General features: G+C 66.8%; 2 protein-coding genes across 21 annotated transcripts in view; both read right to left on the bottom strand.

Annotated features, from left to right (window-relative positions):
• Nucleotides 1-7109: 7109 nt before the first annotated feature.
• LOC129493592 (aquaporin-12B-like) lies at nucleotides 7110-11963 on the bottom strand. The gene is made up of 3 exons (XM_055299900.1): nucleotides 11214-11963; nucleotides 9687-9803; nucleotides 7110-7345 (listed from the first exon to the last, which is right to left on the bottom strand). The coding sequence occupies exons 1-3, from the start codon at nucleotides 11818-11820 to the stop codon at nucleotides 7125-7127; spliced, it is 945 nt and encodes a 314-aa protein (XP_055155875.1). The 5' UTR covers nucleotides 11821-11963; the 3' UTR covers nucleotides 7110-7124.
• Nucleotides 11964-17142: 5179 nt separating this feature from the next.
• The window catches only part of KIF1A (kinesin family member 1A), an 89494-nt gene continuing 80547 nt past the window's right edge, over nucleotides 17143-26089 (bottom strand). For all 20 annotated transcript variants that reach the window (XM_055299831.1, XM_055299832.1, XM_055299833.1 and 17 more), the window contains 9 exons: nucleotides 25480-25541; nucleotides 25005-25150; nucleotides 24432-24632; nucleotides 23954-24031; nucleotides 23232-23356; nucleotides 22130-22282; nucleotides 21378-21570; nucleotides 20791-20909; nucleotides 17143-20453 (listed from right to left, as the gene is read on the bottom strand). In XM_055299831.1, the coding sequence (XP_055155806.1) occupies nucleotides 20411-20453; nucleotides 20791-20909; nucleotides 21378-21570; nucleotides 22130-22282; nucleotides 23232-23356; nucleotides 23954-24031; nucleotides 24432-24632; nucleotides 25005-25150; nucleotides 25480-25541 (1120 nt within the window). In that variant the 3' untranslated portion in view covers nucleotides 17143-20410. The remainder of the gene's footprint in view (nucleotides 20454-20790; nucleotides 20910-21377; nucleotides 21571-22129; nucleotides 22283-23231; nucleotides 23357-23953; nucleotides 24032-24431; nucleotides 24633-25004; nucleotides 25151-25479; nucleotides 25542-26089) is intronic.

Here is a 26089-nt window from a genome sequence, read left to right as displayed (position 1 = left end):
TCTGGGCGCTATCTGAGCTCCTGGAGGAGCCGCACTGAAGGCCCACAGCCTGCTCTCCTCCTGCCGAGGGAGGAAGGGTCACCCCACAACCCGTGTAGGGCCGCAGGGCTGCACCAGGGTTGGGGGGCGGGGGGCGCAGAGGAAGCGGCCCAGCTCTGTCGAGGGGGCGCCCTGCCCTCGTGCTTCCCTCGGGGAAGCTGGAAGGCCCTGCCTGGTGGCCGCCTCCCTCCCTCCCGGGCCCAGCGGCCCAGCCTCTCCCCGGGCTCCCCACGACTCCCCGCGTCGCTCACCCCGTCCAGGGCCCCCGCCCTCATCCTGCGCACCCCACACCTGAACCCAGCCCCTCCTCACAGGCCTGCCCTTCTGGGGGCCTGGCCCCGCCGCCTGTCCTAGTCCCCCTGCCCTGGCGGGGCCGCTGAGGAGCCCACGGCAGGAGGAGCCCCACACGGCCCGCGGGGTGAGGCCCAGGGCACCCTGGACCCGGTGGCTCCTACCCCCCCCCCGCCGCCGGCCTCGCTGCTCACACCCTGACTTTGGACTTGGGAGCCCTGGGGCTGCGGGCTGGGGCTCAGCGAGGAGGATGCAGGATGCAGATCGTCACCAGACCCCTCTCCTCACGGCTCCGCCGCTCCCCCTGGCACGGCCTCCTTCCCGGGATGCGCCCCCTCCGCAGCCCTGCGCCTGCCCCCAAGCTCCAGGATGCCCCCGACCCTGACTGTGCCAGCTGACCTCCCGCCCTCCGTCCTCCGCCCCTGCGGGGGCTCAGGGAGGGAGGAGCACCAGGGAGCACCCCTCGGCGGGGGCTGGGGACGCTGTTAGACAACACGTTTCCCCGTCGCCTCTAAGGGTCAGAGAGCAAGACGCGCTGAAGCTCCAACGCTCCCTTCAGGCCGTGACACCCTGTGGACGGAGCCCACGCAGGCCCCAGGGCTCGGGGCGCCGGGCTCCAGCCGAGACACCTTCCCGGGGGCACAGCCGCTGCTTGTGAATGTGAAAGCCGTGCTCGGTGCGCTCCCCAAGTGCTGAGCAGCTCCAGCGCTCGCCTGTGGGGTGCTTCTCGGGGCCCCGTGCTCCGCCGCAGACTTCACACCTCCCAGCCCCCCTGGCAGCCTCGCCACGGCCTGCGTCCCCCCCGCCGGGCCCCTCTGTGGGCTCTCCCATGACACCGTGGGCCTCGGGACGCGTCCACCCGGCTGGGCCCGAGGGCCTGGCTGGGCGTGGGGTCACGGGGTCCCCGCAGACACTCCCATTGAGAAGCAGGAGACAGCCCCGGGGGGCGCATGCAGGCCCTGGGCTCCCCTGCTGGGCCTGAGGAAGCAGAAGTGGGTGCTCTGACAGCCTCAGGTGATGGAGGGAGGATGGGGCCCTCCCCCTCCTTCCACGTGGCAGGTGGGGGGTCGCGGCCTAACATGCCCACCTCAAAGGTCGCGCATTGCGGGGTCAGCTGGAGCAACACCTTTCTCTCCCCAAAGACGGTTCTGGATCTTGAAAAAGAGCAGGTGGGAGGGTGGGGGGGGGAGCGGGAGGGACAAGCGGGGGCAACCCTTGGCGCTGACTTGGGGGCGAAAGCCAGGCACTGCCTTCCCAGGTTGGGGAGACCCCCTTGTCCCCCTTGCCTCCCGCCCCCAGCCCGCCCGCCAGGATGGAGGTTGTAGGTCACCGATGGAGGGACACGGGGTGCGCGGGGGCTTCTGTGGTCCCCAGGCCCTCCCGGGTGACCCCGGCTCCAGGCCTGCCCCAGGCGACTCGCGCTACGGTCACAGGACAGCTCGGCTTGTTCGAGGCTGGAAGGGAGGCCTCAGGGACGTCAGGGCCGGGGTCTGGCGAGGCTGAGCTCCGGGGGGGGTGCGGGGGGACAGCCTCCTTGTCCACCGCCCTCGCCCTGATGGCCCAGCCGCTCCAGGGGCCCCGCCCTGTGACCTCCGCACTTCCTCAGGGCGTCACATCTGGGGCTCGGATGCCCGCATAGGAACTGGGGAGGGCGCACCCCGAGGCCGTGTATGGCTTCTGTGGATCCCCGAGAACTCGGCGGGCGCTGGGGGCATCACAATGTGGGGGTCCCCTCGGGGGCCGCAAGCCCTCCCAGCACGGTGCCCCTGGACAGCGAGGTGCCCGCCCCGCCCCTCCCAGGCAGAAGCAAGGCTGAAGCCCTGGTCCCCGCCGTCCGCCCGGTCACCGCCCGCCCACCCAGGACCACCTGCCCTGGGTTCCACCCGCTGTTCCACCGGCAAGACGTGGATTTATTTGAGAACAGCCCAGAACGACGCCGGGGCAGGCGGCCGCGGGACCGCGGGAGCGGCCCTTTATGGGGGCAGGCGGACGGGGGCGCTCCGTGGGCCCGTGGGCAGCAGGGGACGCGCCCGGGGAGGCGGAGGCCGGGGAGGGCCGCGCAGCCGTGACTCCGGGAGGCCGGGCCAGCACGTTTCCACCTGAGACACCGCCAGCAGCTGCTGGGTTTTGGCTGAGGTGCGTGGGGCCCAAGGGCATAACCCCGAGCCCGAAAGGCCCCGAACATCCCGCGTGACGCCGGACAAATACCGCAGCGGAGCTCAGGGCGCAGAAGACCTTACGTTTGTATCCGCACGGGCGGCATGTCACCAGGGGTGAGTACCTGTGGGGGGGCCCCCGGGGGGTGCCAGCTTCATGCGCCACACGCTCGGTCCCCCACGCACGGCTCCAGGCCAGCGAGGGGCTCCCTGGTTCGCGGACGGCGGTTCCGAGGGGAACGGGAGGCCGCCTGGGCCACTGCCCTGACCACAGGAGGAAACACCGAAGCAGCCGGTGACGGAGCCGCCAGCCGTTGGCCTCCGTGTCCCGGGTTTTTGCTCACTTAGGGGCGGTGGCCGAGGGCCTGGCCACAGGGTCAGGAAGGGGACAGTGGACAAAGGGGCTGGTAAGGAAATGGCTCCGTGCAAACGTCTGGATATTTACCCTTGGAGCGGGGGGGGGGGGGGCTTACATCGGGGCGAGGTGGAGGGGGTGGGGTGGAGGTGGATGGGGGGGTCTCTACCCTCCAGGCGCAGGTGGGTGGGGCTCCATACCCTCGGGGCGCAGGTGGAAGGGGCTGGGCCTCGGGGCGGGCCTGGCGCCAGGAGCTTCAGCTCCCGGGGGTCACAGCCCTTGGGCCACGGGGGCTCGTCGTCCCGCTGTGGGATGCGGAGAGGGGCCGCTGACCGTGTCGGGCCGATGTAGGGAAAGGCCGGGTCGGTAGGGCCCCGGGTCGGCCACCGCCCAGCTCCGCGGTGGTCCCCGCACCGCATGCGGCCCGAGACCCGGGTGAGGGGTCCCACCCACGGACAGGGAAAGGTCCCCAAGGGAGGTGTCGGCAGGCCCTGAGCACACGTGCTGGGGGAGGCCGTCCAGCGTGACCCTCGGGTACGACCTAGCTCCCGAGCAGGAGCTGCTGCCTGGCTGTCCACCTGCGCAGCCCCCGGGGTCCCTGTGCCCTGCGGGGGCAGCGCGGCAGCTTGGGGGCCCTGCAGGGCTGGCGGGAGAAGGCCGGCTCTGGGGGTGCGGGTGGGGTGGGGGACACGGTCACCCAGGCTGGGCGCTGAGGAAGGGGTGGGTCAGGGCGGGTCCTGCGGCTCCTAAGTGATGACTGGCTCAGGGCGGGGGGGGGGGGGCAGACTTCATCATCGGGGTTTGGGCCTCTGAGCGCCGCCGGGGCTGACAGTTGGTGCCCGAAACAGTTTGCGCTCAGCTTCCCGCGCGGCTGCGCCTCTACGTCTGTTCCCGCGCCTTCCTCTGTGAACCCTCTGTTCGTGTTTTGCTTTTTTTTTTTTTTTTTTCCTGATAATATGTTTTAAACAGTTCTTCGTACATTCGTCTTTCCCTTTGGTCCGGGACAAAGCTTGCCGCCTGGTTTCTGCTGGTTCGCCGGTGGTCGTCGGCCGTCAGGACATGGCCACCCTGCAAGCCTCGGGTTTATTAGGGCGTCGTTCTGGGAGCCACGCCGTCCGTTGCTTCTGGATTCTCCATCGTGGCTACAAAGAGCTCCCCTGCTCCCCAGTTTGGCAAGAGCGTTACCCCGATTTTCCGGTTTTCACAGGTGCGTCTCCGAGGGGTTGTGTCTCAGGCGGGGCTTGCTTAGCCCGTCTGGCTTGCTTATTTTTTTCATCCTGATCTTAGAATCTGGCATTTGGCATCAAAAAAAAAAAAAAAACTTTGGCTTTATTATTCTTATTATATATTTATAGTTCTGTTATATGATTTTACGCTAATAAGCATTCATTATTATCGCATTATTAACATTTATATATTAACTCAGGGAGATCTGACATCTTTAGGATGCTGAGTTTGTCTGTCAAGAGCAAAGGATGACTTTCCAAACTTTCAAGTCTTTTGGGAAGTTTTAAGAACTTCACTGGAGGGCAGCCCGGGTGGCTCAGCGGTTTAGCGCCGCCTACAGCCCGGGGCGAGGTCCTGGAGACCCGGGATCAAATCCCACATCGGGCTCCTGGCATGGAGCCTGCTTCTCCCTCTGCCTCTCTCTCTCTCTCTCTCTCTCTCCTCTCTGTGTATTCTCATGAATAAATAAATAAAATCTTAAAAATAAAAAAAAATAAAAAGAATTTCACTGGAACCCGGCTACGTGCACTCCTGGTTAAGTGTGTTTCTTTTTTTTTTTATTTTTTTTATTATTTTTTTTTAATCTTTTTTTTTTTTTAATTATTTATGATAGTCACACACAGAGAGAGAGAGGCAGAGACACAGGCAGAGGGAGAAGCAGGCTCCATGCACCGGGAGCCCGACGTGGGATTCGATCCTGAGTCTCCAGGATCGCGCCCTGGGCCAAAGGCAGGCGCTAAACCGCTGCGCCACCCAGGGATCCCTTCTTTTTTTTTTTTAATTTTTAAAAATTTTAGTGTGTTTTTTTTGTATATATATATTTTTAAGATTTATTTATTTATTTATTCATGATAGACACAGAGAAACAGAGGGAGAGAAGCAGAGACCCAGGCAGAGGGAGACGCAAGCTCCATGCGCCAGGAGCCCGACGTGGGATTCGATCCCGGGTCTCCAGGATCACGCCCTGGGCCGAAGGCAGGCGCTAAACCGCTGAGCCACCCGGGGATCCCGTTTTTTGTATATTTTTTTTATTGGAGTTCAATTTGCCAGCATAACACCCAGTGCCGTTAGGTCTCGCTCCACTGCGTGGAGCCCCCCGGGTCTCGCCTGGTTACGTGGCGACCGTCCTGAGCCTCTGCCAGCGTGTGTCAGATTTTGCGTCGTCTGTGTTTTTCCTGTATCACCATCGCATGATCTGCGATAGGAACTGCTGTTCTTCCGCTTGTTCCACCCCGTCCAGTTGCAGCAGCCGACGTCTCCGCCGCGGTCCGTCCCCGCCAAGGAGGTGCGCGCTGTGTGCGCCCAGCTGGGAAGTGACCCTAATATGTCGGCTCCTTTTTATTATTTATTTATTTATTTATTTATTTATTTATTTATTTATTTATTTATCTGTCTGTTTATTTATATTTATTTTTCTATTTGTATTTTTTTCTTCGGCTCTTTTTTTGGACGGGGAGTGGATGTTGTACTTTCTCAGATGCCTTCTCAAGCATCCGTGGAGTGGACTGTGTGAGTTTATTTTTTGATTAATAAGGTGAATCACGTATATTCACTGAACCACTCTTGCATTCTCCGTGTTAAACTGCTTTTCCAGATTCTTTAAGTCGTCTTCCTTGTTAGGAATCGGTTCAGGGATCCCTGGGTGGCGCAGCGGTTTGGCGCCTGCCTTTGGCCCAGGGCGCGATCCTGGAGACCCGGGATCGAATCCCACGTCGGGCTCCCGGTGCATGGAGCCTGCTTCTCCCTCTGCCTGTGTCTCTGCCTCTCTCTCTCTCCCTCTCTGTATGACTATCGTAAATAAATTAAAAAAAAAAAAAGGAATCGGTTCATCACAGCTTCGTACAAAAGTCGCGTCCTCTTCCACCAAATGCAGGTGCTCCTTAGGTGGAACGTCTGCTTCTGAGCTCGTGGTGAGCTCGTGGCCTTACAGAATTGAAGTTTTCCGAAACGAAGACCGCAAACTCTGAACGTTCTGGTAATTTGCTGACGCGCTTTATTGCAACGTCCACACGTTTGCTCATCTTATGCTAATTCACCGGTTCAGTGTCCTGTGCGGGCGCCAGAAGCTTCCAGCCCGAAGTGCTTGGGCAGAGGCAGCGAGGATGCTCGGTGGGGACAGCCGTGCCAGCTGGTGTGCGGCCCGGGGTCGCCCCGCGGAGCCTCCCCTCCTTCCCGGGGCTACGACCTCTGCTTCGTCCCCCCGCCCGCACAGTCCCCTTCCAAGGGAGCCGTGTGCTCAGGCTCCTCCTTCTGGAAGCCTCTGTGCAGCCCCGCCAGGCCGTCCAGGAGCCGCCAGGCGGCCACCCCAAGGAGGGACGGGGAGGCTCACTGCCGGGTCGGGGGGGACAGCTTTCCAGGGGGTGAAGGGGCAGCTGTAGGAAGTGGGTGGGGGGGTCCTGCTTTCTCCCATCCCCTGGGAAGCTGGGGGGGGGACAACACGGCCTCCACACGAGGGAAAGGGTCACCTGTACCCTAGTCTTCTGTCTCTTGCCCCCCTCGGCCAGAGGCCAGGGTGAAGCCTGGGGCTGGAGCCCCTACTGGCCTCACTTGCAGGCCGGGGCTCCAGGACCGCAAGCCGGGGAGGGCTTTCACTTTGGGCTGCAGGTTCCCAGATTAGGTCTGGTCCTCGGGGGAGGAGATGGCTCTCCCCAGCCTGGCGGGGAGCCCCGGCTTCAGCTGTCACCCCAGTGATGGCAGGGGTGGTTTGCCAGGCTCCAAGGACCTGCGGGGGCGCCGCCCTGAGGGCCGGGGACCCTGGGTGCAGCCTCGGCTCCGGCAGCTGGCAGGGTGAGGAGGCCGCGGGTTCCGGGGTGCGTCGGGCAGCCAGGCACCAGCGTGCAAACCTGTGCCCTCGGGTCTTCCAAGCACCTGGGGACGGGCGCTGCACCTCCTGCCTTTCCTCCAGGCCTTACCTTTGATTCTAACTCCCACTCGTGGGGAGACGGAGGGGCCTCGGGGCAGCCTCTGCTGGGCCTCCACTGCACAGGGCTCCCCCTGCCCGCGCTTCTGGAAAGCTCTCTCAGGCCAGGGAGACAGGCGGGTCTCAGGAATATGGTTTATTGACAACTGGTTTTGGGGGAGAGCAGGGTGCGGGTCTGGGCCCCCTCGGCTCCAGGCTCCCGGCTGCTGCGCCCCTCTGCAGGCGTCTGGGCGGCTCCCGACCCCGGGGCCAGCTTCCTTCTGGGGGTTCGGTACTTGCTCCTCTGGCTGTACAGCAGGTTCCTCCGGAAGAGGCGAGGAAGGCGGCCGTGGTACAGCAGGACAGCCAGCACCATGCCTGCGAGGAGTGGGGTCACACCGCAGGGCCCAGCAGGCTCCGGCCACGCGGCCCGGGGACCCTGCAGGCCCGGCCCAGGCATCAACCCCTCAGGCCGGGGACCAGTGGCAGGAACCCCAATCCCCCCCGGCTGTCTCGGGGGCCCGGGCCCGCCCTCAGCCTTGTGCGTCCCCACTTGGCTCTTCTTCCCCAGCTGCCTCCTGATGGGGACCTGTCACCTGCGCAGGCCGGGTTGGGTGTGAGCGAAGGACGCGAGACCAAGGGGAGACAGCGGGGGGCCAAGGCTGGGCCCCGGACCCCGGTTCCCAGGCTCCCTCCAGACCCCACTGGCCCAGCTGCACTAAACTGACGGAGACTCGGCAAAGGTGGGGCCACCAGCGAGGACAGACCGTTGCCGCAGACGACACCGAGGAGCGAGTGGGACCCGGGAGCAGGAGCCTCAGCCGGCACGGCCAGGCTGGATGGAGCCTGCTCCCTTGGACGCGACCCCTCGAGGTTCAGCAGGGCGCAGCCGGGTCCCCCAGGTGGGAGCACCCGGTGCTGGCCCGCAGGAGGCTGGGCAGTTGGTGTGAGGAGCTGCGTGTCCTGAGCCCTGTGGGAGCCCGTCCCTGTGGGAGCCCGTCCCTGTGCATGCCTGGCTCTGTGGGTGCCCCGTCCTATGGAAACAGCCTGGCGGTCCCCACCCCGACCCTGGCAGGACATAGACAGGGCATGTGGCCTCGGGGCCGCAAGAGCACCCAGGGGGTGGGGGCCCTCCCTGAACAGGGGCAGAGCAGGCCCATGCACATGGGGTGCAGACCCCCCAGCCTCCCCGCCCATCCAGTCCCCACAGGAACCCTAGTGGCTCTGGGCACCACAACAGCAGTTACAGAGGCGGAGGCCGTACTGAGTTGAATGGTGACCCCTCGCACTCGCGTCTTTCCCAGAATCTCACAACATGACCTTATTTGAGATAAGATCTTTGTGTACGTAGGTCGTCAAGCTGAGGAGGTCACTGTGGGGAAGGGTGGGCCTAACTCCAGGGTGGCTGGCGTCCCTCGAGGAGGAGGAGCAGAGGGGACAGACTCACAGCAGAGGCCACCGGGGGGCGGGCAAAGACTGAAGAGGAGCAGCCACAAGCCAAGGGAGGCCCGGCCCGACAGCCTCCACCAGAGGCCAGGAAGTCGGGGGGACCCGGCTGGGGGTGCGCGGCTGGACACCCGCAGTCCTGCGTGCTCACCTGCACCAGGTGCGAGGGGCTGCAGGCCCCTGGGGTGTGGGTGCGGCTACGGAGCCTGGCAGACCAGTGCAGGGGCCGGGGGGCCTCCCCCCAGGACCAGGCCTCCCCTCCAGACCTGAATTCACGGCCCCACAGGCCGCCCGGCAGGTGGGAGCCAGGGCGTCGTATTTCCGACACCGAGGTCTCATATCCCAGCCGGGGCCCTTCTCTGGACCCTCCCCGAGAGGCAGGGTAACCCCAACAGGCAGAGGGACTGCAACCCAGCAGGGAGTGGGGGCAGGGTGGGGGCATCCCTGAGCCCTTCTGCCCCTCGGGCCGCGGACGCTGCAGTTGGAACCCCACAGGGACACTGAGCAGGAGGGACGGGGCCAACCTGGGGCACGGGACAGAGCGGGGACCCGAGAAGGCAGCCCAGGCCCACAGAGCTGTAACCTCGGAGCCCCGTGGAGCACCCCCACCCCGGGCTCTCACCCACGGGGCCCACAGGGAGGGCGAGGAGGTGTGCGGGGCGGAGGCGGGGAGGGTGGAGACCGAGGGCCTCTAACCCGCCAAGCGGCTCTGCAAGCCCGTTAGAGAAGCCAGGTGTGCAAGGCAGCGCTGGCCGCCTCCGGGACGTGGGCCGCGACGGGACTGCTACGCCCCCGGGACGGGGCCGAGGGACGGGGCCAAGGGACGGAAGGTTCCGACCTTGGGCCTTCTCGTTCTGGGGGCCGCCGGCCGCGGGGGCCGCTGGGGAGGCTGGGGCCGTGCTCCCTGCAGACAAGTGGAGGAAGCTTCCAGAGCTCCCCGGACCCCACGTACCGCCCGATAGGGAACGGAGGGTGAGGTGGGGCCCAGGCCAGGTGCCGGAAGACCCGGGCCCGAGGGCCTGGCAGGCTCCAGTCCTCCCCGCCGCGCGCGTCCGGCTCAGGGTCTGTGAGGACGCGATCCCGGCCGCCCCTCGCCCCCGCGCCAGCCCCTCCGACCACAGCCCCGCCAGTGGGCGCCCCGCGGCCCCGCCCCCGATGGCCTAGCGGGAGCCCCGTCCCCCTCAGCTGCCCAGACAAGGAGGAAGGAGCCCAGGGACCCCATACCCGGCCTGTCTCCAGCAGCCCTGGATGCCCAAGGGCCCTCCGGCCTCACCTGCGAGAGGCCCCAGCCAGTACACCTGCGCGTACTCCAGCACCGTGTGGCCCGAGCAGCGGAAGGTGACCCAGGTGGCCAGTGTGGGGTTGAAGAAGGCAGACGTGAGAGGCCCAGCTGTGGGAGGAAGCGCACAGTGCTTGTGGGGGGCCCGCCCCCTGACCCCGGGGCCCGTGGGACACGGGCTGGAGGCCCCGCAGCCAAGGCCCAGCGCCCGCATCTAGGAGCAGCCGCCACCAGAGTCTCTCCTGGAGCCTCCACTGCCGGCCCGGGCACTTGGCCGGGTGACCTATGTCCCCCGCCCCTGATCCCCACGGCCCCCCGGGGGAGGTTGTCCTTGGGAGAAAGGGGGGCAGAGACAGAGACAGAGACGGGAGGGAGACAGGGACAGGGAGACAGAAATGGGGAGACAGAGGGAGAGACAGTGAGATGGGGAGGGAGACAGAGATGAGGAGAGAAAGAGACGGGGACAGGGGGAGAGAGGCAGAGACGGGCACCGGGGAGGGCTGAGGGCAGTGAGAAACGAGAGGGAGGGGCCGGGCGGCCTGGAGAGACCCGGGAGAGCACCCGCGCCTGTGCCGAGCGACACCGTCTAGGGCCGAAGCTGTGGGGGAGACCAGGCTCTCGGCCGCGTCCTGGACGCTGCGGGGCTGAAGCAGGAGCTCCCCGTCCCCGGGGCCGCAGCCCGGGCGCTCTGGACCCAGCGCCCTCTCCCGGCGAGTCTCTGCTCACCCGTGCCTCAGCTTCCCCACCTGTACTCGGGCTCTAGGGGCGCCTCTCGGGGCACACAGTGTCTGGTCCTGTCCCTACTGGGCCTCGCTGCCCCGGACGCAGACTCGGGAGAGCTGGTCGTGGTTGTGGCCCTAGTGCCCTGAGCAGGCGTGAGGCGCCCACGGCATGACCTGCACCCCACCCTGCCCGGAGAGCCCACTCCGGCGTCCTGTCCCACCAGCACACAGTGCCCTGGGGGGGGGCAGCCGTCCATGGCGGGAGAACGCTCCAGGGGAGCCAGTCCCACAGAGAAGGATGGCGGGGCCCCTGGGGGTTTATCAGCAGCCCCAGCCTGGCACCCCGGAGGTGTGGCCCGGCTCTGTCCCCACGGCCAGGGACAGCTGCCGGGGAGCTCAGCAGTCTGCGCGGCCGCCGCTGGCCTCGGCTCTTGGCTTCTCCCCCGAGGTGGGGAGGGCAGCTTCCGCGGGGCTGAGGGACCCCAGGAGCTGGGTCTGGAGGCCCAGGGGCCAGGACACAGGCATGGTGGATGGGGGATGGGGCATGGGGGATGGGGGTGGGGGGAGGATGACAGATGGGGGAGGGGAGGGTGGGGTCGGGGATGGGGGTGGGGCATGGGGGATGGGACATGGGGGGAGGATGATGGGAGATGGGGGTTGTGTCCAGGCCAGCTGGCCACCATCTGGCCACCCGCGGTCTCTGGGGGCTGGCGGTGCCCCCTAGGCCGGCAGCCTCTCCTGCGTGTCCCACCAGTGCAGGTGGGCAGGGCGGCCCCGTGGGCACCTACACAAGTCTCACCTGCGTAGGCCATGACGGTGACCAGCAGGGCCACGGCGGGCACCCTGTAGACAGGAAGACTGTTCCGGAAGCGGAGGAGGGTCAGGTGGAAGGCGAAGGCGCAGGCAGCTTCCACCAGCGCGCCGTGGGGCACGGAGGTGCGCAGGGCGGAGCTGCAGTGAGCGTCCATGAGGCTCTGGAGCAGGTGCAGGTCGCTGAGCTCCCAGGCCCAGCAGAGCCGCGTGAGGGCGCAGGCCGCCTGCACGCCCAGCCCCTGGGCCGCCAGCTGCAGCAGCGCGCCGGGCAGAGAGGCCTCGGCCAGGAGGAGCTCCTGCAGAGACACCGTGGGGTTGGCCCAGGCCCCATCGCAGGTCGCCCCGTGCGCCAGGAAGAGGAGGAAGACGAGGGTCAGCAGCACGTCGCGGCCGAAGCCCCCCGCCCAGGGGCCCAGCTCCGCCAACATCCGCAGCTCCAGGCAGCAGGCCCCCAGCTGGGCCGCGCCCACCGCCTCCCGCGCGAAGCTGGCGTAGGCGCCCGCGGGGAGCAGGGCCTTGGACGCCCTCCGGGCCACCTGGCACAGGGCGAAGGTGGCGAAGAAGAAGGACAGGGACACGTTCAGGCCAGCCATCAGTCTGGGGGCCCCGCGGAGCAGGGCGGAGCAGGGGACCCGAGCTGACGAGGCGTGGCCCGCCCCCACCCCAAGGCCAAGCCGTGGGAGCGGGCACCTGGGCGGCCGCCCCTGCCAACACCACACCTGTGCCCTCGTCTCCACCCCACCTGCTGCGGCCCGTGGTCCAGCGTCCTCCCCGCCGTGACACACGCCAGCCCCTGCCCCACCCGGCCAGCCGTGGGTGTAGACACCGCCCGTGGCTTCAAAGCCTCCACTGCAGCTGGTGACTCACGCCCCGCGCTCTTGGCTCCGTGGGCCCAGCCGGGCGGCTGCCTGCACCTGCGCTGTGGCCCGCCTGTCACCAGGTCCCCCGGGGCGGGTCCTCCGGCAGGAGGGAGGGAGGGAGGGAGAGAGGGAGGGAGGGAGGGTGCTCCAGCCTGACTGCTCTGGGTGCCTCAAGATGCTGCACCTGCAGAAACCGGCCGCCACACCTAGCAGTGTAGACAAATAAAACGCATCCCTAGGACAGCCGCTGGCCGAGTTCAGGCGCCTCCGTACCATCGCGCAGACGCGAGGACCTTGCAAGAGAAGCCCCCGCCCTCCTCCCTCCGCGGGCCCGCGTCCCTGTGACCAGCCCCCCCCCGCCCCGCCCGCACCCCCGCAGGGCGGGCTCCCGAGTCCAGACACGCGGGGGAGATTGGGACACTGTCCGGACACCGGCCCGGTCTCAGGGACACAAGCCTGGAGGTCGCGGGCCCACCCGGTCCCCCCAGGAGGCCATGGAGGAGGAGCGCCCCTCAGGGGACAGGGGATGTCCCGCCGCTGCACTGGGTCCCCTAGGAGTGGAGGGGTCATTCTGGGCGGGGGTGGGGGTGGGGACCTCGGAGGAGCAAGCAGAGGCTCCTGGGCTGGGGGTGGGCTGGGGCTGGGGGGAGGGGTCTGCCCGCTGGGCGGGGCCTCGGGGGGCGGGGTGAGGCTGGGCGGGGCCTGGGGGCGGGGTGAGGCTGGGCGGGGCCTCGGGGGGAGGGGAGAGGCTGGGCGGGGAGAGGCTGGGCGGGGAGAGGCTGGGCGGGGCCTCGGGGGGAGGGGAGAGGCGGGGCGGGGCGCCCCAGGCGGAGGAGGGGAGGAGGGGAGGGCAGGGGCCGCTGGGGAAGGCGGGGCTGAGGCCTCCTGGACTGAGGGGGGCGGGAGGCCCCGGGGCGGGGGCACAGTGGGCGGTGGGGGGCGGAGCCACGGAGGCGGGGTCTCCGCATAAGCCCCTCCTTCCCGCCCAGCTTGCCCGCCGCAGCTGCCCTGACCTCCCCCCGCACCCCTGCCTCCCCCCCACGCTGCTGCGCCCCTGCCCCCGCGGGAAGGCGGCGGGACCGCCCATCAAAACCCTTGGTTTCCCTCCAAGGAGTTGGGCGGAGCGCAGCGGGAGGGGGCTGAGCGTGACGGCAGCGGAGGAGGCGCCCGAGAGCGCCCCCGCCCCCGCCCCCGCCCCCGCCCCCGCCCCCGCCCGAGGCCCCGTGGTCACGTTTCCCCGAGGCCTGAGGGACGCCCGAGGGTCCAGGAGGAGCCGCCCTCCCGCGGGGTGCGCGGAGGGGTGCGGAGGGGCGGGGCGCGGAGGGCGGGGCGGGCCTGTCCCCTTGGCCGCTGCTCCCCAGGGTCCCTTTGCAGTGGTCCAGCCCCAAGGCTCCCCCTGCCAACCTCCCATTGCTCGGCTGGGGAGACTGAGGCGCAGGGGACCAGGGGACCCGGAGGGAGGGTCGGGGCGCAGCACAGCAGCCGCCTGCGCTTGTCTCAGTGGATGACGCGAGTCCGGCTCTTTCCCTGCGGCGGGGAAGGCGCCGGGCGGGGGGGGGGGGGGGCACAGGGGTGAGTGAAGAGTGAACCCGCCGGGAGAGCCCCCTGCTGCCCCCCCCAGGCGGACAACCGTCCCTCCCCCGGGAGCCGAGGCGTGGGTGTGGGGGGCAGGGCGCGCGTCCTCCGCGAGGCCCCCACCCTCCCCGCCTGGGCGCGGGGCTGCCGGGGACCCTGGGGGCCGCACAGACCCCCCCCCGTGGGCCCGCCCCTCGCGCCCAGGACCGCGGGGCATTGACTGCATTTACACAGTTTTTAACCTTCAGCTGAAACTAAAGGGAAGCTCGGCAGCCTTGGGTGCGAAGTCCCCCGCCGGCGACAGGTGCCAGGCCCCCCTCTACCCCACCTGCGACAGGTGCCAGGCCTCCTGCAGACCCTGCCGGGTGACAGGTGCCAGGTCCCCCTGCAGGTCCCACCAGCGACAGGTGCCAGGCCCCCCTCGACCCCACCTGCGACAGGTGCCAGGCCCCCCTCGACCCCACCTGCGACAGGTGCCAGGCCCCCCACAGACGCTGCCGGGTGACAGGTGCCAGGCCCCCCTCAACCCCACTGGCGACAGGTGCCAGGCCCCCCTCGACCCCACCGGCGACAGGTGCCAGGCCTCCCGCAGACCCTGCTGGGTGACAGGTGCCAGGTCCCCTGCAGGCCCCACTGGCGACAGGTGCCAGGCCTCCGATGTCTGCACACGGCTGAGCCGGGCGGCCTCGTGTGGGGCTGTGGGCGCCCATGGTCCTACCCACTGAGCAGAGGCCAGCTGGTGGGTGAGCGGAGCCTGTGCCTTCGCCCTCCCGAGGGGGTGAGCGCAGGTGTCCTGGGCGTGGGGCTGTCACGCAGGAAGCTGCCAGAGCGGAGCACGCAGGACAGAGGCTCAGCACAGAGGCCCCCATGCGCAGAGCGTAGGGCAGGGCCCTGCTCAGCTTTATGAGGCCGGGTCACATCTGTCCCCAAGGTGCGCCCGGTGCTGATCCGGTGCGGTGGCTCCTGCGTCCTCCGGCGACAGACGGCCGGGCAGGAGCTCGTGGCGCGCTGCGCTCGGCCCTCAGCATTTTACTGGGCCGCGTGTGCTTGTCCAGGTCCTAGTGATTCCTCACGGATTCCGTGGGCGCCCTGGAGCCAAGTCCCCGGTCCTGTTATTGTTTCACATGTTTTCACCCAATTCCACTTCCTCAATGACGTCTTTTGATAAGTATTTCTAAAAGCTTTACGGTCTTGTGCCTCACGTCTGGGTCTAAATTCGATTTCGACTTAAGGGCTTAACGTCTGTGAAAGGAGTACGGTGTCGTGTTGGCTTCTTGCACGTGGGCGTCCCGGGCTGCGGCACCGTTGTTGGAAAGACCGTCCCGGGGGCGCCTGGGGGGCTCAGCCGTGAAGCATCTGCCTTGGGCACCGGTCGACATCTCGGGGTCCTGGGATCGAGCCCCTCATGGGGCTCCCTGCTGGGTGGGAAGTCGGCTCCCCTGTCTCCCTGTGCTACCCCTGCTTGTGCGCACGCTCTCTCTCTCTCTGTCTCTTAACCTCACTGCCAAATGGGTAAAAAAAAATCGCAAAACACAACAAAACATTATTTTCTCCCTATCGAGTTGCTGTTGCTCCTTTGGCAACATCCGTGGACTCTGCGCGGATTTGTTCTGCTCCACCGAGGTATTCGTCGGCCCTTTCGCCAACAGCACACGTCCCGCCTGTTGAGAGCTTCACGCGCTCATCGTAACGGTTTATCTGTTGAAGAACCGAGGTTTTTTTGCATAAAGTTTGCCACCTTCCAGATGTTTTATTTGGGGCAAATCATGCTCAGAAACTGCTACTTATCTTTGCCAATAGTTTATTTAACACAGGCCCACCGGGGAGTTGTCATTCATAGTAGGAACGGTTCCCAAGCCAAGAGCACGCAGGACGATGTCTTTTTTTTTTTTTTTTTGCTTTTTAAAGATTTTATTTATTTGTTCATGAGAAACAGAGAGAGAGAGAGAGAGAGAGAGAGAGGCAGAGACACAGGCAGAGGGAGGAGCAGGCTCCATGCAGGGAGCCCGGCGTGGGACTCGATCCCGGGTCTCCAGGATCGCGCCCTGGGCTGAAGGTGGCACTAAACCGCTGAGCCACCGGGGCTGCTCCAGGACGATGTCTCTTAAGCCGATAGGTGACATTCTCTAGCCGATCGGAGACTGTTCCGACTCCAGGCAAGGGCAGAGGACGGAACGCAAGGCCACCTGAGCGGAGGCATCCCTTGCCGGGAGCGGGTCCAGGCACCGGCAGCCTGGCCAGCGGGAGCGGATTCCCGGGGCCCGAAGCCCAGGTCCACGGCTGCCGAGCCGGCGGGGAGGGGTGGGGATGGAGCGGCTGTGCTGGCGGGAAGCGGTGTCTGTCGGCCACTTTGACCACGGCCAGGAGTCGCCCGGCCCCGCAGGGCTGACGCCCGGGTCCACGGTTGCGACTGCGGACGACAAATGTCGGGAACAGCCGCCCGACAGCTTCTCAGCTAAACACACGCGCCCCGAGAGCAAGACGACTTCGCTCAGGTCACACACAGGTGGATCTGGGGTCACCCCAAACCCACACGCCTGCCCGGGGGGGTGGATGCTGCAGCTGCCGGCGCCTTCCCCTCCTCCAGAAGCGGAGCCCGTCCTGCCTCCGTTTTCTCTCGTGGAAAATAACCGCGTGCCGTGGGGCCGTGATGCGGCCGCGATGGGCTCCCAGCCAGCGTCGCTCACACACCGCCTCCCCTCGCCGGCGCCGCCGGCGTCTCCCCCACGAAGCAGGACCCGCCCGTTGCCAGCGGGTGGCACGAAGGGCCCATTTGCACGGACGCCTGTCGTCTTAGCATTTGCTTTCTTTTTTTGCCCAACTGCTCTGTTCCCTCTTACCTTTCATTTTCATGTCTTTTGATTGATCCTGTATGTTTTCATTGCCCTGTTGGGTCTTTTCTGTTAGCTTATTGGCGAAAATTCCTCATGGACTTTCATTGCTAACCCGAGGGTACAACGAACACCCTTGATGCATTACGTAACGTCTACGTCCAAAGACCGGTTTCTCCCATCAATGTTTTATATTTTCAGTATATACATTTTATTCTTAGGATTTTATTTATTTATTCATGAGAGACACAGAGAGAGGCAGAGACCCAGGCAGAGGGAGAAGCAGGCTCCCTGCGGGGAGCCCGATGCGGGACTCGATCCCGGGACACCGGGTCTCGCCCTGGGCCGAAGGCCGACGCTCCACCCCTGAGCCCTCCAGGCGTCCTGGTAAAATGTAACTGAAAATATTCATCTTCTATGTTGTTGAAGGACCCTGGGCTGTAGTTGTTCTTGGGATCTCCGTGTGCTTTTGGCCAGAGGCAAACGTGACCGTACGGAAGAGCGTGCGGCCGCCTGGCGAGCCCGAGGGAAGCAGGTGGGCGCTCCCGGGGTGCACGCCCTCGCGCCCCTTGCCGCCCCCCCACCCCCGGTCTCTGGCCGCGCCACCTGGACTTAGCACGTCAATAAAGCCACAGTGGAGGCCCGCAGGTCTGGTGCTGCATAAGGAGCCACATTTATTTCTTAACTGGACAGGATCTTAGTGCACACACAGTACAGGAGCCTAGAGCCTAACACTCAGGTTTAGGACGTCAGGGAACTAGTCGTTACGTCAGGATGGCGGTTACGGTGCAGGGGCCGGGGGTGCCACACAACCACATATGTACAAGCCACGGAGGAGCTCGGGACGGCTAGCTGCACGAAGCACAGGCCCTGGGAGAAGCCACAGCCTCCGCTGATCCCCGGGGGAATGCTTGCCCTGGACCCGGGGGAAAGGAGGGCGCCTTCCGGGGTCCCACACTGGAGGGAGCTGACGGGGGCCGGCACCGCGCCCCCGCTCGCACCCGTACACCTGCGACATTTGGGGGCCCTCGCCACCCCCGCCCACAGGCGCGGAGTCGGGACCAGGACTGAGGGGGAGGGCACCTCGCCGCAGCCACCCCGGGGTGTGTGTGTGTATGTGCGTGTGCGTGTGTGTGCGACGGAAACATGGGCACCGTGGGAGTGGACTCAGAACGGGGCGGCCTTGGAAGGTAGGGGCACCTCAACCCTCGCCCCGGGCACCAGCCTGGAGCCTCGGAGCCCCGCACCCCTTCCTGGGCCTGCAGCAGCAGCTCACCCCCACCGGGCGAGGACGGCTGTCCCTTAAACCGAAACGAGCGGCATCAGGCGCTAAAACAAAAAACCTCCCCGAGGTGGCTTTCTGGACCCCCCCCCCGATCCCCCAAGGCAGTGGGAAATAGCCAGGTCCGACTTTCCTCTCTGCACCGCACGACAGGCAGCCCCTCGGGGGCCCCCGGGTCACACACGTGACCGCGTCCCGGTTTGTTAAACGCCCGTCCCCACTAACGTGACACGCGGGTGGCTTCCGGCAGGGCGGACGTGAGGAGACCAGGTTTCCGGACTCTGAGTTCTCTCCCCAGGAGCTCCGAGGGTCTGGTGGTGACGACGGGGCCGGGCGTCCGTGTGGCCCACACCTGGCTCCTGGTCAACTGCCAAGCGGCCCCAGGCCAAAATGACGCAGTCGCCGGCGCACCTCCATGGCCGTGGAGGCTCCCGAAGTCAGGGTGGTTCCCAGGAACCCTCGGTGGGCCCTCTTCCTTCGCCCGCCCCACGAGGCAGGTGCCCTGCAGGTTGGCTGGCCTCAGACACCTGCGCCCCGGGTGCGAGGGCCTAGACCCTCCGAGGCCCCGGCTGCAGGCTGGCTGGCCTGAGTGGGCTGCGGCCTGGGTGGGCCCGCACCCCGGTCTCCCTGCGGCGGGCGGGGGCTCCTGGGAACCACATCATCTTGGCACACTCCCTCCCTCCTGCTCCTCCTCCCTGCCCTCCAGCCCATCAGAGAAGCCAGCGTAGTGCTTGGTGTGGGCAGAGCCGCACCCCTGCTCTCCGGTCTCGGCCTAGGGACGTCCGGTTTCTGGGTCAGCCCGGGACGTGAGGGTCTCCACGGAAGCCACCGAGGCCTGCGCTTCGCGGATGTGGCTTCCCACGACGTGGTTCTTAGTGATGGAGCTACTGCCCCCGCGGGGCCTTCCGTGGCTCTAGTGGCCGCGGACGTGCTGCCCAAGGCCAGGTGTGGGGAAGGCACGCTCCGTCTAGCGCCCCGCCGGGTGCGGCTGGTGGGCCCAGACACCGCTGCCGGGGCTGCTCGGACTGGCGAGCCCATCAGCCTGGCCCCATGTCCGAGGCGGAGCTAAAGGGGCCTCTAGGAGGCCCCCCACGGTCAGCCCCAAACCGGAACCTCCTCGCCCAGTGTGGGAGCCGAGCCCTCAGCCTCTGGAGGAAACACGTGCTTCTGGCCTCATGCGTAGAATCGGGACAAGGTCCACATGTTGCGTCGGTGCCGTGGGGGACAGCTCGGGCTGGGGGTGGGGAGTGGGACCATTGGCTGGGGTGGGACGGGGCAATCCAAACTGAGGGGAAGGTGAGGGTCAGCGAGTGGCGCCCTGCAGGTCTGGCAAAGCCCGCGGAAGGCCCCGGAACCTGGGCCTGGCACGCCCGGACTCTGAAATCCGCTCTCGGTGGGCCGGGGCGGGGAGGGGGGTGCAGGGGTTTGGGGTTTGCTTGCTGTGTACCCTTGACTGAGAAATGAGCCCACGTGTGCCCCTGGGTGTGGAACAGGCCCTGGTCCCCCCCAGGCCCCGTGGCTTCTCCGACGGGTCTCGGGCCCGGGCCTGGGGCGGATCCTGGGCTGGCCCTTAGGCCTGGAGTCTGCAGAGAGAACAGAGTGGACGTTGTAAGGAACGGCACAAGGCGACACCCTCGCTGCAGGACGGGAAGGCCTCCCTGCCGACCACGACCCCACCGCCGGCGGCCCTCATCCGACCCCTGGAATCTTCTCACTGGGCCCCCCGGAAACTCTTCTCTTGGGGCGGAGGTGGGAAGTCCCGCGCTTTCTCCCCAGCAACCACCCTGAGCTCACCCCATTTCTCGCAGCAGCTGGAGAAGCCGCTCCACAAGCCCTCGCCGCCTGGACCACCTCTAACCCCAGCCGCCTGCACCCTGCCGGCCCCGCCGGGAGAGCCCCCCGGCCCCGGAGCCCGTCCGCCTGGCCTCCCCCGGCTGCATACGCTTCCACGGAGAAGCTGCCGCACTGCCCGGCTCAGTGGCCGCCGTGAGGGGGGGCTTGCAGATTGCACGCGTGCGGCTCGGACTCCGGGCACCGGGTCCCCTGACGCTCACACACGCACACCCCGGGATGAGGGCCTGCCCCCGTGCAGCCCCCGTGGTGCCAACCAGGAGGTGCCCGGCCTTCGCCGTGGTCGTCCCTACGAGCCTTGGGGGATGTGAATGGGATCAAGCAAGGGACAGGGTCCATCAGAATCCTACAGGTCTAGGTGAAGGCATTAGAAATAAATACTTATAAATAGAACACAGTCTTAGAGTTAATTTCTGGGGGGACTGTTCCAGTGTCACGGACTAATGTATATTAATTATAAGTCTGTCTATGCTTAAAAAAATATTAGAACGGCAGCGATGCCCCTGTGACTTGTGCCCTCTGGCCTTCCCAGCACCTCCCAGCTCTTCCCACCCAGGGCTCGCTCAGAAAGAATAAAGAACAGACGCAGCCTCTGCTGGGAGCAGGACAGGTCGTGTGGCGCAGGTCCCCAGGCCAGAGGTGGCGCTCGCGGGGCCCGGCGCGTTGTCCCCCAAGAGGGGACTCGCTGGCTGGCTGGTGGGGGCAGGCTGGGCGCGTGACATGACGGGTGGTGATGAGGGCTGGGGGGGGGCCGGCCTGCTGGCTGTGGCGGGAGGGCTCCGGCTCACACCCTCATCTGGGCAGACCGCCTTCTGGAGAGCTTGGACCTGCAGGGGTGGGGAGATAAGCAGCGGTCGCGGACGCCGTCTCTGCTGCCCTCATCACCGGAGACCCGGTCCTGTCCGCGGGACTCCCCTTGCAGAGGTCGCAGGGGCAGGCGGGGCTCCCACCCCCCAGGGCCGGCCGTCCCCAAGTCTGACCGCGTGTCGTGTTTTTAGCTGCATAACCGCCCCCCTCCCGGGAGGACATACGCCTTGAACGTCTCGGGGATTCACACATGTCACCAGCAGCAGCAGCAACCGCAAAAGCCGCCTAACGTCCTCAGAACGTCCCCCCCCCCCGCCCAACCAGAGCAAGGCGGGCCGTGCGGACGGAGCCGCGTACCGTATGGTCCCGGCCAGGAGCGGGTTGAAGGCGTACAGCCAGTCGTGCATGTCCTTGTCGCTGTTGGCTTGCAGCAGGATGCCGCGGTGCTCCGTGCACACAGCGAACGTGTTGGGCGTCTGCGGGGGCGGCGGATGTGAGACGGTGCAGGGCCTCCCGGTGCTCGGGGGGTGAGGAGGGGGAAAGACGACCCGCGGAGACGGCGGGCCAGGCCACACCACTCGCTGCAGCGGGCACGGCGCCTTCTAACACACACGTGTGGGCGCTTGAGAAATGAGGCCAGGACATGCGGCCGGGACATGTGGCCTCTCCTCAGGCCCCAGGGCTACCTCGCTGCCGCTCTGCACCCCCTCCCCGGGTTGCATCTCCCCCTCGTGGCCGAGGTTCCTTCCCCGCTAGGCCCGAGCCCTTGCTGGGGCAGGTGTGGGCGGCAGGCGGAGGTCGTGCCCCCAGCCCCCACCGCAGGGCATCAAGAATCAGCTGGCGGGCACTGCAGCCTCCAGCGCCGGGAGCCAGGGCCAAGCCGGGGGACACGGAGAACACGGGGCCCGCTGCCTCCCACCTCCGCCCAGGCCGGCCGGCCGTACCTTGAGCATGGCCTGCTGGTCCTCGCTGTACTCCACCTGGGCGGTGGACAGGTTGAGCACGAACCTCTCCACGGAGTCCTTGTCGCTGTTGTACAGGTAGGCGTAGGGCCGCCGTACCACCACGAAGCGCTTGGCCCAGCCGGCCGTGTGCGGCTCCAGGAAGTGCAGGTAGCCCTTCTTAGACACGATGGGGCTGCGGGGCGGGGACAGCGTCTGGCTCACGCGCTCCGCATCGGGGCGCAGGGGCAGTGCTCAACATGGGCCCCCGCCCCCCCTCCGGGCCCCTGGCGGTGCCTGACGCAGGAAGGTCAGAAAACGGGCCTCTGAGCGCAGCCAGGCCCCGGGTGCTACGAGGTACCCGACAGAGCCCCAACCTGGGAGGCCGGAGACCAGAACCACCGTTGCTGGGACTCAGTTTCCCCAGCTGTAAAATGGAGAAACTAAGAAAATGCAGTCACTCTGGGTCACGCGACCGTAACCTGCAGACTGGGGCCTTCTCGTGGCAGCGAGGGCCAGGCAGGCCTTTGGCGCAGTGGCCAAACCAACAGGTGCATTAAAAGCATGTTTCTGCAGAGCCGCCCACTAGGTCCCTCCCCGGGCCTGGCCCTGGCCCACCCTCCCCTGTGCCGTCCGCTGGTTCTCTGCCTCCCGCCTGACGCCCTAGGTCAGGGGTGGCCGGCCCTGGGTTAGGGACAGAGCTGGCTGGGTGCTGCTGCAGAAGCACCCCCGTTTGGGGCGGGGCCCCCACACACCTGACCCGGATCTCCTGGATGTCGGGAACCAGCAGGCGCTGGGGCTCCTTATCGGCCTCCGCAGCCCGAGCAGGGGAGGGAAGCTTCTTGGAATCTGCCTCTGGCACAGGCTCAGGCTCTGGGCTGGCGGGTCGGGAGCAGGGCTGGGGGGTCCTGGAAAGAAAAGCCGAGCTTCTGCGTTCGGGCGAGGGGATTCCTGGCGGGGCCGGAGCGGCGACTGTCTGGGCTGGGGCTCCCTCCTGTTGCCAGCATCACCCCCTCAGGGAGGCCGCGGGCACCTCTCAGGGGCTGCCCGGCCGCACCCTGGGGAGGGTCCCGCACTGGCCACAGGGCCTGCTGCACAACATCCACCACGGGGCTCCTGCGGCACCTCCAGCCGCCCCCCTTGGGAAAGGGGCCCCCCAGCTGCACGGGGGCTGTCACACGTCTCCCTGCACGGACCCGCTGCTGGCCCTGGCACCTGCTGAGCCCCAACAGGGTGACGACGGCCAGAGAGGCTGTCTCGGGTGAGGCCCACAGGGCTTGATGCCTTTTTTTTTTTGTCTTATGAATAAAACGTGGGCACGTGCAGATTTAAAATCTAAGGGATCAGGGAGGCCTAGGTGGGTCAGGGGTGGAGCGTCCACCTTCGGCCCAGGGTGTGACCCCGGGGTCCTGGGATCGAGTCCCCTGCATGGAGCCTGCTTCTCCCTCTGCCTGTGTCTCTGCCTCTCTCTCTGTCTCTCATGAATAAATAGGGCAGTCCCCGTGCACAGCAGCGGGTCTCTCGGCTCCACCTGTCGCCGCTCCCCTACTGAGAACGGGGTGAGCACCTCCCCGGGACGAGGGCGGCTTGGTTTGTGCTCTTCTGACCCATTCCTCGTCCTAGTCCTCACTGCGCTTTACGTTAATGCTTCAGCAGAAAACAAGCACCCTGGAGACTCAGCCTCCTGGACGCCAGCCGGGCGCCGTGCCGGCCGGGGGCAGGGCGCGGGGTGGACCCCTCCCCTGCTCACCCGTGCCTCCTCCCACCCCACCCCGTGTTCTGCGCCTCAGTCACGGCCACTGTCATCTGGCAGTTTGCGGCCCTGGAAACTTCTCCGGCAGCCGGGCGCTCACTCACCTCAGCTCAGCGGCTCCGTACCGCCCCTCGACAAGAGAGGGGCAGGTGGAGGAGGGGGTGAGGGTGGCCGCCCCCAGCGGGGACATGGATGGGTCCCGAAGCAGGGTGACAGACATCTCGGAGAGCTGTGAAGGAGAGCAAGCCTTTGGGGGGCGTACAGGGTGGGGACGCCCCCGCGGCGGCTGCCTCTTGCACCTCCGCTCACACTGTACCCCCACCAGGGCCCCCTGCCCTCCCAACAGCAGGCCAGACCCTCCGCCCAGCCTCCCCCGAACCTCGCCCAGCCCCTACTCGCCCCCTGGCCTGCCCTCCCCTGGGCTGCAGGCTCTGTGCTGCCTCAGGAGGGATCCGTGACCGCTGGGCCCCCGAGAGCGAGCAAGGACCCCAGTGAGGTCGGGTTAGGCTCTGCCAACGTGCAGCCTCTGAGCCGGTGGGGGGCAGGGGCAGCCCAGGCCCGGCCCCCCCGTAGAAGGACGGCCACGGGGATGGGGCCTGAGCAGCCGGGGACAGAGGGAGCTGCGTGTGGGCAGGTCTGGGGGGGCAGGGGCGGTACTGAGTGGGCCTGCGCCCCACGGACCCCACACGCACACCAGCCCTCAGACCTGAGGTGCTCCTTTAGGCCGCGAGAGTATGTTTCTAAGAAAACCCTTATTTCCTTCCCCGGATAGCGGTGGAATTTCCCTTGGTGACAACAGCCCTGCGGGCAGCCCCTCTCCGCCCACCTTGCTCTCGCTGGCACTGATGCAGACGTGGCTGTGGGTGTACTCTCGGTTGAACGTGTGCGTGAGGAGGCGTAAGCACTGCAACGAGAGCAAATGTCCAGTCAGGAGGTGCCCGGACCTGCCACAGGCCTGGCCCCTGGAGGGCCCGGGCGCCGCAGCTCAGCTCCTCCATCCTCCAAGGTGATGGCAAGCCAGGGAGCCTCTGGGAGTGGGCCCTGGGCCTTGGGCAAAGATGGGGGGCTGGTTGGCATTGCCCCCTGAGATGCAGAAGGAGCCAGCTCTGGATGGAGGTGGTGAGCTCCCCCCTCAGTACAGGTATTCAAGGTAGCAGGTCCTTGCTCCAGGGAGGAAGCTGTAAAAGGCTGCCCAGGGGCCTCTAGGGACCCCTCGTCCTCCCCGCTCCTGCTCTGATAGGACAAGGCCGAGTCCCCGGAGCCCTGGAGGGGTCGGGGTCGGGGTCAGGGCGGTGCTGAGCTACCTTGACAGCCAGCTCCCGCTGCCTCTCATTGGGAGTCTCCAGAGGTGACGGGCGGCTCTCGGCTGAGAGGGGTGACGAGGGGCTGGAGGAGCCGTGGGACCCCAAGTCCTCGCTGGAGGCGGGGGACGGCGCCTCGGGGCCGGGCCGCTGGGTGGTCTCCAGCTTCTCCCGCAGCAGAAGGTAGTGTCTGGTCTTCTCAACCTGCATGAGAGCCAGAGCCCGGCTCGGCCGCTGCACCCCGGGGGCGCCTGCCCGGAGAGCCCACCGTTCCCTCGGGCCCTGTGCTAAGGGGATGTGGCGAGACCCCGGCTGCCCTTCAAGGCAGAGCGCGCTGTTCTCGGTCTCACATCTGCGGCCCCAGGGTCTGTGCCGGCAGCCAGTAGAGGGATGGGGTGCAGGGGATGGAGGGACGGTAGGGGGTGGGGAATGGAGGGGGATGCAGTGAGTGCAGGGGGGGGATGTGGGACGAGAGGAGAGGAACTGGAGGTGAGCTTAGGGGGACGCGGCGAGGGGAGGGACATGGCCCTCAGAGGGACACGCGGCCTCAGCGTCCGGCCCGCTGCGCACGCTCACCTCCTGCAGGAGACTCAGCTTCTCCAGCTCCCACTGGTGGTCCAGGATGAGGCTGTCGCTCCGCGGCCTCCAGCCCGCCAGGTTCTCCTCGCCCCGCACATAGGCCACGGATGTATCCAGCACGCGCCGCCGCCGCCGCTGCATCCCTGGAAAGGGCGCCCTGGTGTGACCACATCCCCGCCGGCTCCGGGCCTTGGGCTCCGTCCGGGTGGGGACTCGCCCCGAGGGAGGCCGGCCCCCCGGGGAGCACCTTGCCCACAGGGAGTGACCGGCACCGCGGCCCCTGCGGCCGCCCCCAACGTGGCCTCTCCCCTCATGGTCTTCCAGCCTCTCAAAGTCCAAAGGCGAGCACTTGAGTCTCAGAAGGGAGGCGCCCCGAAACGGCAGCTGAGCTGAGGCGACCCGTGTGACCCCAGGGGACCCTGGCTCCCTGCTCCTGACGGGGTGCCCCCCCCCGCAGCGGGCAGAGGCCTACCTGGGCTGCCGGCGTCGGCCACATGGCACAGGCTGAGCTCGTACACGCCCGTCACGCGGTTACTGTGGGGAGCAGAGGGGGCAGGGTTGACCCCGCGCCCAGCAAGGGCCCAGCAGGTGCACGTGAGACACAAGCCCCACTGCAGGGCCGTGCTGGGTGGCCTTGTGCGGGGCGACTGGGGCACTGGGGGCCCGAGCTGCAGCCCCGAATGACGGTCCCCATCCCAGACCTCTCCAGGCCCCTTCCACCGAGGGCACACCACCCTCCACCGTGAGGTGGCCCACCGGCAGGCAGTGTCCCCGCTCACCAGGAGGCCCCTGATGTCCCAGCTATAGCCAGCCCCAGGCCATAAGTCTGAGCCCCATACTCCGCCCTCCTGGCTGCGCCCTGAGTGTCCTGCTCTCTGAGCCCCCGAGACAGCGTGGGGAGACTCGCTGAAGGTGAGCACAGGTGCCTGGCACCCATGGCAGTCTCTGCACCTGCGGCAAAGCCCCCTCCTCACTCCTCCGCCCCCCGAGGAATGCAGGGACCCATGAGAGGGCAAGAAGGGCAGTCCGGCCAGTCCTGGGCCTGATGTTCTACAGCCTTGGGTGCTGCCAACCTCCAAGGG

This window comes from Nyctereutes procyonoides, unplaced genomic scaffold, assembly GCF_905146905.1.
Source record: "Nyctereutes procyonoides isolate TBG_1078 unplaced genomic scaffold, NYPRO_anot_genome, whole genome shotgun sequence".
In the NCBI taxonomy this organism is placed as follows: Eukaryota; Metazoa; Chordata; class Mammalia; order Carnivora; family Canidae; genus Nyctereutes; species Nyctereutes procyonoides.
Note: the sequence above shows the minus strand (reverse complement) of the source record. Positions and strands in the feature narration are given on the sequence as shown.